Below are 10,670 nucleotides of genomic sequence, written 5' to 3' on the forward strand. Positions count from 1 at the left end.
CACTCTTTCAATTTATTAAATATATTTTTTATTATTTTTTATCTTAAAATATACAAAGTGAAATTTGATAAATTTAAATAAAAATATTTTTAAAAAAACATTAATACATAAAATGAACACATTAACTACAATATCAACTCACTACCAATTTTTCTTAACAAGAATAAAGAAATATAGAGACTTATAAAAAGGGATGGAGTTAGTAATGTATAATGATCAAATTGACGTAAGTGCAAACTAAGGATAAGATAGTCTACGAATAAGCACAAAACCAAGTCAATTCTCATACAAATGAAACAACTGACAAAACTGTATTATTTGTAGAATTTTCTCAGTGCTCTTATTATTTTGATTTAAGCAATTGTATATGAATAATGTTGCTATCTGTTATAATCAATCTCTATAAATATATGAGCCAAGTTTTGGTAATTTTTATCAAAAGCTATTTATTTCAAAACTCGTCTTGACTTGTTGCTTGCTTGATCCAAACATAGCCTCCAATGCAGCCTCCATCAATATTTTTTCTCTTCTCAACACAAGTGGCAATAGTCAACAAGTCAATATTTCATGTCATGGACAATAATGTATTAATGTATCAAAGGTATACTATGGTATCAAGTTACAGTTAGTACTAGACCAGCAAATTCCTGATGAAGATCTAGCTCCTTAAGTTCCACATTTTTCAGGAAACTTAAAAGGAAAATAGTACTAGTTATATAATGTCTATGCTATGTTTATGTAGAAAGGATTCAAGGTTGATGGAAAATGAGAGAAAGAGAGGAACTCTGTATCACACAATCAAAATTCATATGGAAACAATATGGAGAGAAATCTGTACAAGATGTATGTATATATGAATTAAAAGGAAGCAAAAATATTTTCATATTCTAATACTATAGCCTTAAGCTGAAAAGAAATTGAAACAGTAATAATGACATAATCACAAAATATAAATAAACGGAATAATATAAAATAAAAGAGAATCAAATAAGATTTCCCTAGATTCTTCAACAATATATATGCTACTACAATGAACAACAATCTAACCACCTATCTAACTTGTAACAAACTAACTTCAAAACTACAATCAACTTTTATCCTCTTAATATGTGTCATCATATTAAGCGAAAAATCGAAAAAGAAAGGTGATAGCAACTCCTTTACCCTACTGATATAGATTTCACAGTAACCATGGAAGATACTAGTATATATTTCTGTTTTCAACATTACAGTATCATTGTTCATTGTCATATAAAAAGCTTATGATATTTACAAAGTCCTTTTCTGGAATCCTAATGAAGATCCAAACGGGCTGCGTCAAAGTATTAAATTTCAATCATATTGAAAGAGAATTTTGAGAGCAGCTGCGGGATCCGGGATATAATTGGCCCGTATGTCTGCATAATGCACAAGGCATTGACACAATCATCAACTCAAAACTTTAGCATATTCAAGATATGTTTGGATTGGTGGCAGAGAGTGGAATCAAATGAAATGAGATAACATCTATTTTTTAAAAAATCTAATGAGCTCATTCCACTCCATTCCACCGTCTGCATCGGATGGAATATCCGAAAACTGTGCATATTTTTAAGACTGATGGAAATACGTAGTTCATATTCCATACCTTGTGATTTTCATGAATTTGGCACAATGGAACTGAAAGCAACTTCATGTTCCTTGGCACAGTGAACCTTCGACTTTCCGGAAGCTTAACAAGGAAGAGTTTTGTACATTCCTAGACCATGAAGCAAATCCATGAAACTATGACATCTCAAATAAGAGCTTGCTTAAAACATGCCTTCTAAAAAAATTTACCTTTGGATGTTTGACATTAGGTGGTAAGAAAGGATACATTAATGTTTCAAAATCAGGTCTCCACCACATTCCAAGACACTCTCCGACCTGAATCAAGTAAATTACAGTTTATCTTCTCTATTATTTGTAAGATTTTTTGTCTTACACTTCTGGTTTACAAGGGTGGCTCTGGTATTCTGAAGTTCAGGCAAAAAGTAAGTAAAATATTATGACAAAAGATTGTTCCAATTAGGGTTCAAACTCGGATATTCCCGATCAATTCGTCCTTTGTGTAAAGTTATAGTGATGCATGAAAACAGGTTAGTTTAATACCTCCCATTCTGCCCCGTCGCCATCTTCATCTACAGAAAGCTTCCTTCCCAGCTTCCGCTTCAATCCATCGATATCTAGAAATCAATAAATTTTATCCATAGTAAAAACTCAAATGTTCCCAAAGCTTTCCAACTCAATGTTTGACAGATTCCTACTATACCTGATTCACCTGGCCTTAAACGGCCACCAGGAAGTTTAAAGATCAAATTTTTTATTTGAAAGAGCAACAAATGCGGATGTTTGAACAACTCAACCTAAAACATGAACAGTTGCTGGTTACACTTTCAGTTCAGCATCATACTGCAAAACTTTAAATGAACTAAAAAGACTAAATTATGTGGTGATTATTAACTATTATTATTAACTAATTAGACTACATTTATTTGACACAATAAATAAGTATTAGTTGTTTCTTCATTGAACTGCTCTTTTTCAACATATATGTTTTTAAAATACAGAAAAATATGTACACAACTAGTTTTAATCAGATGACTATTTTGATGATTCGACTAAACAAAGGGGGTAAAAGAGTAAAGTAACTAACCATTATAACAGCTTCAACACAAGTTCGCATTCCACGGGCAGCATAGCTATTAAATTAAATTAAATGAGTTTAATTAAATAAAATAAAATAAAAAAGTGATAAAAGATAGCAAAAGAGAAAAACGAACTTGGATTGAATTCTCTGAAGACGATCATGGAGAGAGTGATCTTTGGAGGGAATAGAATCTTTAAATCCAAAATAGTAACAATTGAGAGGGTATATCTTCACTTCTACCTTCTCTTCTTCATCCATCACTCCGAATTAAAGCGATTTCACTCAAATCAAAGACTTTAAAGTTACTGTTCAAATAAGTGCGTTCATTAAGTTATTTAAGACCAAGTACTACTCAAGTGAGGAGAGAAAGAAAATTGAAGAAGTTAGTGAAATTGAAAAGGAGGAAGCGTGTCAAGGTTGTGTTTTAGAACGGGGAGAATGTTTCGCCACGTGGCAGGAACCTCCACGCCCTCAAAACGCAAATTATTATTTTATAAGTTATTTTTTTAAAAAAAATAACAATCTTTCTGTTGCAAAATTCCAAATAAATATTTTTTTTTTATTTATATGCAAAAATAATTTTGTTGTAGTATTAGGTGATCAACTAAATACATCCATAAAATTATTTTTGCTTATAAATAAAAACGCATGTAAAGGGGCCCACAAATGTTTTAATAAGAAAATCAACACAATTGTTTATTTTTATGAGATATGTATTATTAATTAAAGGATGTAATTGTTGGATATTTTGTTGGGAGTATGTTGCAAATCTTGAGTAAGAAGATGATGAAATTGATGATGATGAAGGTTACACAAATAATTTCCAAAGCGTGTGTATCACACTAAGCTTTAGGTTCGATTCTCCTCCACCAATATATATATATTGGATGCAAACGGGTTAACCGGCAAATCCCCTTCAAGATATTTTGAAATCCTTGAAGTGAATTGCACGTTCACATCAAGCCTATCGATCATTGATAGTTTACAGAATAAAGTTCATTCGTTTACTCTCGTGCACTAGAGAAAAGAAGAAATGACTCAGAAATATTTTTGAAATAATTTTGACTCATGTAACATGAATTTTGTCTTGTTTATCTTGTGTTCTTTCTGCCTCTAAAGTCTATCTATTTATAGAGATACTCATACCAATTGGTTAAAGAAAACAACTCCTAAGAAATATTGTAATTTTTGATAACTTAAAAGATGCATCGGTTTGAATTAAATCCAAACATTGCAACCACTGGACCAAGTGATACATTAAGTTATTTAATTTTGCTACATTAATATAGCTATTAGAGAATTTCAAATATATTTTTGGATTTTCCTCATAATCCCCCACCATTTTTAAAATATATTATTCCGGAAATCTCATGGTTTCAGATAAAGGTATCTTACGATTTGAACCATTACTTAGTAAATTTTGTTTTCACTCATCCCTAAATAGATTGGTATATAAGCTTTGAACCAAACATTCATTAGAACAAGTGTGCATAACTCACACATGAAGTCTCGGTACCATTGATCGAATTATAAAAATGACACATTTGATAAGGCATTGTGTCTCATATCCTTTTCGTGAGAATTTAAGAGTCAAGCTATTGAATCCTATGAAGCAGCCCACTTCATTCTCAAGGTGGACTATATCAGAAATGCACCAATAATTATACATTTTGTGGAAGCATGATCCTCAATATTATTTACCCAATTGATATCTATATATCCTTCCAAAACTAAAGGACATCCATTATAGATTAACCTATAGTTAATTGTTCATTTCAAATATTTTAATACTTTATTAATAACATGTCAATGTTCTTTATTTGGATTGCTTGTATACGAACTTAATCTTCCAACAACATATGTTATATTAGATCTGGTACAAGTCATGACTTACATCAAACATCCAATTACTTTTTATATTCTTGATAGTGTTGACCAACTATGATCAAACCATGACCCTTTTGCCATTTAATCTCTTCACATTGTATCACATACAATTAATAAGCATCTCAATTATCACATACACAAACTTTTATATCATTTTGCCTTTTACTATATTTAATAAGCATCTCAATTTAAAATTTTAATTATTTTTTCAATATATCCAAGTCCAAGATATAATACATTGAGTGCATTAAATATATATTGCCGCCAGCTAAAAAAGCATGATCATAAAAATTTCTCATAATTAAATATCATAAGGTGGGTCCAAAAATGTAAGTCATCTACTACTTAACAAATAAGAATTCATTTTATTTCTATTAAATAAACCATTTCTTCATAGTTATATTATAACTAATACATACACCATGAATTCTATTTGTTAATTCAAGTTTAATATTTAAATATGTTCTATGGTAAATCCAAATAAGTATCACAATAGAAAATAAACAATGAATAAAATCATTAAGATTTTCTATCAGATTCTTCCATAAACATTTGTCAACTTATAATAATTTAAAAATATATATCCAAATCATTTTTAATATCAAAATAAGCAAGAAATTGACATATACTTTTATACCATCATACACATATAATATGATTTAATCAATTTTTAATTGAATAACTTTTCACATGAAGCATCACTATCAATGAAACATACACTTGATATTTATGACAATTTATTTACACTAATTTAAATAAATTAATGTATTAAACATGTATCTTAAACCATACATATTTATATTTGTCAAGATTTAAGAGACCAAAATTATAAATAAACTTTGTTCCATCGGTCAATCATAAATTTTTGCTCTTAGTCTAAAAACATCAACCATAAACAAACAAAAATTTCATCAAAATAAATTATCTCTAATTTCATATTATTAATTTTCCACATCATATCTCCATATTATTATATATGCATCCGAAAAGGAAAATTTATTGTATATGCATTTCAAACATGAATGTAATATATAAATGTATTAATACTAAATAACTTCCGATGTTCAACCATGAATTTTCATATGATTATTTAAAAGACTTTAATTAATTTTTAAAATCCAAACAAGGAAAATTCATGAATAAACCATATTAAATTCACATACTTGAATATATTCTAAATCATGCATATCAAATTTAACCACATATTAAATTTAACATAAACAATATAATTACTTTGGAGAACTACATATGAATTTAGAACTCCAAACATATTATATATATTCATATAGATTAAATGTGTACCTTTCACCATGGTCAAGAAAGTCCATCTCCTTTAAAAGTTGCAGTCATAAATAAATTTAATAATCGAATCGAACCTAAAGATTGTTGGATCTTTTGTTGGGGGTATGTTGCAAATCTTGAGTAAGAAGATGATAAAATTGATGATGATGAAGGTTGCACAAATAATTTCCAAAGCGTGTGTATCACACTAAGCTTTAGGTTTGATTCGCCCTTACCAATCTATATATATTGGATGCAAACGGGTTAACCGGCGAATCCCCGTCAATATACTTTGGAATCCTTGAAGTGAATTGCACATTCACATCAAGCCTATCGATCATTGATAGTTTACAGGATAAAGTTCATTCGTTTACTCTCGTGCACTAGAGAAAAGAAGAAATGACTCAAAAATATTTTTGACATAATCTTGACTCGTGTAATATGAATTTTGTCTTGTTTATCTTGTGTTCTTTCTGCCTCTAAAGTATCTCTCGGTGAAAGAAAACAACTCTTCAACTCATATCATTTGGTTAAAAAAAATAACTATTGAGAAAGATTGTAATTTTTGATAACTTAAAATATGCATCGGTTTGAATTAAATTCAAACATTGCAACCACTTGACCAAGTGATGCATTAAGTTATTTAATTTTGCTACATTAATATAGCTATTAGAAAATTCCAAATATATTTTGGAAATTTCCTCCACAGTAATTAGAAAAAAGAAATTAATGTTATACTGTACATTGAAAATTATCATTCTTTTAAAAGAAATTACTTTATGAATAGGTGGATCATTCACTGTGAGGACGGAGCCACTGAGGAAATATTAATTAGAGATATAAGGTTGGCATGGTTATTGCAGTTAATGGGTGGAGTGGGTCTGATTTTTATATTTAACAAAATATTAACAATATTAATTATTAATATTGGTCGTTGAAGAAAACAGAAAATAGTAATTCAAGTTTTTAATGTGTGAAGTGATCTAGTTTGAATTTTTAAGAGTTTAATTTAATGGTATTGACAATTTATTTACATTAAAAAATAGATGGTTTGTAAACCGAGATTGATAAATAATCAAATTTAAGGTTATTTGAATTTATTTTAGTCGAAGTAAGGTCAGCCAAAGGAAAAACAACTAAATATGAATTAGTCGATTTTTTTCTTAAGTCTACTAAGGTTCACCAAAGTTGTGAAGGCGTAAAAGTTGATAAAAAATTAGTTCAGTCTGATGATTTGACAGGTGTACTCGTGTTTAGCACCACTAACCAAATTCAATGACTAACATAGAGGCACTGTATGAGGGGAAAAAATGTGCGGATATTGGCAACAGAGCATATCGTGAAAACAGGAAAGACAATGCGATTGTGGGCGCCATATATCCCTATCAACGAAAACAACCACACATTACCTGTGTAAATAATCGATCAAGGCTACATTTATTTAGGCCATAGTTATGGCATGTACGACTAGCATTTACCTATAAATACAACATGCTATAAATTTTGAAGGCACACAATTAATCAAAACAAAATATTTATGCATTTTATCCCTTTATTTTTTTTGTTTTACTTTATTTTTATGTATTTTTTAATTTATTAGTTTAAAAACACTCATAGATTGTATTTAACACTATTTAGACTAGTTAAGAAACTCGTAATTAAGGAAATTTTTTCTTAAGTGTAATCGTGTGAAGAAAAAAAATCACAATTGAGAGTAATTAGCCAATAACTCAAATAATTTTATGTTCTACCAACATAATTTTTAATGAATTTTGATGGTCGAAATAGTTAAAAGAATTTTGATTTATTTAGAGAACATAGTAATAACCATACACATTTTTAATGATCAAAATAGTTATTTAAAAATATCTCTTAGCAAGAGTGATAAGAAGATTGTACATTAATTAACAAAATAATATTAATTACTAACATTGACTTTAAAAAAAAAACTATATTTATTATGTTACACCAACTGTATGTGGTGGCTAAACTCTTTTTTTTTTATAATTAAAGTTTTAAACTGATTATGAGTATTTTTAACATATATTTTATATTTCTTAATAATTACATCTAGACTCTACAATTGTTATTTTAAAATTATTTGTATCAAATTTCTTACCTTTAAAAGCACACGTATTATCGACCAAGTAGAACAAAATAAAATATAAAATCACTTTGTTTACAACAAAAATCTTGAATTATTTTTTAATCCAATGATTTATTAAGGTCCTTTTTTTGAGGTACACAGTTCTTCTGAGTTCAAAATAAATATCATAAAAAACCAAACGGAAACTTTTATTTTGGTCCATGGATCTTAGTATGACGAGATTCCTAGAGCCCAAGCCAGAAGACACATGAGATAAATTTTTGTTTACACTATTTTCAAATTTAACCATTTCAAAAATTATTAAGATGAAAAAAGAAACTACCGATTCAAAAACACCAGGTAAATCCCTGCCCAAGCCAACAAAAGCATTGCGTCACTTCTCACTAGAAAAAGAGACAATTTTTCTCCCCTAACATAATTTTGGATGTACAAATAAAAAGTATTTTTATTTTTGAATTTGTACTTTCGAATAAATTATATAGTCCAAAAATACACCTTCAAAACATGTGTACATTTAGTTTTATGTACATTTTTCATTAAATGTGAGAGAGTGAAAAGCAACGACTAAAGTAAACTCAACACAGGTGCTTGTGGGCCACAGAGATGGATATAAGAGTAATCCTGGTTCATTTAATTTGGTCTGTGCATTTTCCAGCACTATTACGGATTAGCTCTTTATCATATATTTGCATCTATAGTTTTGGAGGGGAGGAGAAAAGAGGAAATTATTTATTTTTATTTTAAAGAAGTTGTAGAATGTTTTTGAAAAATGAATTAAATATGATTTATATAGTTGTGTGTTATTTATTATGTTATCTTCAATGTTTTAATATATTAAATATATATTAAAATACAAATTTAGCTAGTCATCGAAAAGTCTCACTTTTAAAATTTAATTTTTAAATATATATACTAAAAATGTAATTAAGGTAAAATAGTATTTTTTTCTAAAATGAATTAAATATGATTGAAATGTTATATGATCATTTACTATATTACTCTTCTAATTTTTTTTTAAAAATCTCAAAGATATATTAAAGGACTTAACTATTTATTTATGATGTATAAGTATAGATATAGTATATGTATTGAGTAAAATTTCTCTCAAATGGTTTTACTGATAACAAAATTATTTAAAAGATTATGATTGTGGTTAATGGCTAATCTGTGCTTTTGAGTGAATTATTATAAGAAAACAGGTTAATCATCAATGACACAAAAAGGAGAAAAATCTGATTCAAATATGAAAGATTGGAATACGAGAGGATGACCTCGTAAAGAAGATGAAGCTTCAAAATTGCAAAAATCTCATCCTCGCTAAAACAAATGTTTTTTATTCATTAAGAGAAGACAAAACAATATTAAAGAATGAATAAATAAAACATTTGATATAAAGAAGTCAGAAGGCAAAATGGATAGGTACGAGGTTGGATTGTACTAGGTTGGAGGATGGTTCTATAAGTTCACGTCATTCCCAAATGTTGAAAGCAACCCATCCTATCATGCGCAAATGTTAAGAGCAGACCTATATATCATTCTTGTATGATTGAAAATAATGTAGAGTCAATCTACAGAAAGGTAACAACAAACAAGTCAAAAATAGAAGTCTTACATGTCTTGAAGAATGAGAAAAGAAAAGGACAACTCAATACCAAGTTCCAAGGAGTTTGATCCTCTTGCTCGAGGATGGACTGAATCTGACCAAGGACATTTGGATGACAATTTTGTAAATATGATGAAAGACCTTGAACTTTTTGATTGAATCTCCAACGGTCATAAAGAGTTTGTCACATGGAAAGATCATCACAAGACTTCTATAAAAGGCAGGGAGTTCTTCATTATCAAAATACAACAACATTGCATAAAAAGATCAAATATCTTAAAGCTATCAAGAGCAATATCCATCCTCTCTCCATACTTTCTATAATCCTACACTAGATCTTTGAAATATCTTTTTAGAAAGTATTTAAGAAAAGAGGAACAATCATACTCATATCACTTTGTAATTTCCACGTGAGTTACACTTGGAAATAGTTGGAGCTTGTTAGAAACAAGATTGTAAGCTTGGTGATGCTAAATAATACACAAAGTGTAATCAACCTCTGCGAGAGGTTGATCATTAGTAAAATCTCACAAATGTGTGAGGATTGGACGTAGCCTTCATTGGGTGAACTAGTATAAAAGTTGTGTGTCATTCTCTACATTTTCTCTTTTTTTTACTCAGCACAAATTTAAAGGTTTAAATCCTCGAGTTCTCATCCTCTCATAGAGGATAGCATTTTAAAACACGTGAGAAATATTTTTAAACGGCAAAATCCCTATTCAACCCTCTTCTAGTGATATTTTAGATACATCATATACGAGTACATCAATGAAAAATATAACTATTTAATATAATTAAAATTAAAATTAAGTTATTTAACTTACAATACAAAATCACAATAAAAATTTAAAAAGAGATAAGTTTAGAAAAACAAATAATATAATATAAATATATAAAAATAAAACAATACCAATTACACTCACAATAAAATCTTACAGAAAAAGAAAATACCTACAAATACAGTGCGAGTATCGGTATCGAGTAGGGATATTCATATCAAATTCAATGGAGACCATAGTTACCGAATTGAAAAACGAAAACAAACTGCAAACCATGTAAAACTACATTTTTTAAATGGATTGAATTGGTTTTCGGTTCTTATAGTGAAAAGTGATCCAACTGAA

At 28.7% G+C, this 10,670-nt stretch overlaps 1 protein-coding gene across 2 annotated transcripts; it reads right to left on the reverse strand.

Moving 5' to 3' along the window:
- Positions 1-292: 292 nt before the first annotated feature.
- On the reverse strand, positions 293-3,067 carry LOC101513571 (pre-mRNA cleavage factor Im 25 kDa subunit 1). 2 transcript variants are annotated; one of them, XM_004513399.4, is made up of 7 exons: positions 2,802-3,067; positions 2,675-2,720; positions 2,291-2,384; positions 2,131-2,204; positions 1,819-1,905; positions 1,628-1,738; positions 293-526 (listed from the first exon to the last, which is right to left on the reverse strand). In XM_004513399.4, exons 1-7 carry the CDS (start codon positions 2,924-2,926, stop codon positions 452-454), a joined length of 612 nt encoding a protein of 203 aa, XP_004513456.1. In that variant the 5' UTR covers positions 2,927-3,067; the 3' UTR covers positions 293-451. The 2 variants fall into 2 exon arrangements, with proteins under 2 accessions (XP_004513456.1, XP_004513457.1); XM_004513400.4 differs by lacking the exon at positions 293-526 and adding an exon at positions 951-1,397 and having other exon boundaries at positions 2,802-3,064.
- Between the last annotated feature and the right edge of the window lie 7,603 nt (positions 3,068-10,670).

This window comes from Cicer arietinum, chromosome 1 (assembly GCF_000331145.2).
Source record: "Cicer arietinum cultivar CDC Frontier isolate Library 1 chromosome 1, Cicar.CDCFrontier_v2.0, whole genome shotgun sequence".
In the NCBI taxonomy this organism is placed as follows: Eukaryota; Viridiplantae; Streptophyta; class Magnoliopsida; order Fabales; family Fabaceae; genus Cicer; species Cicer arietinum.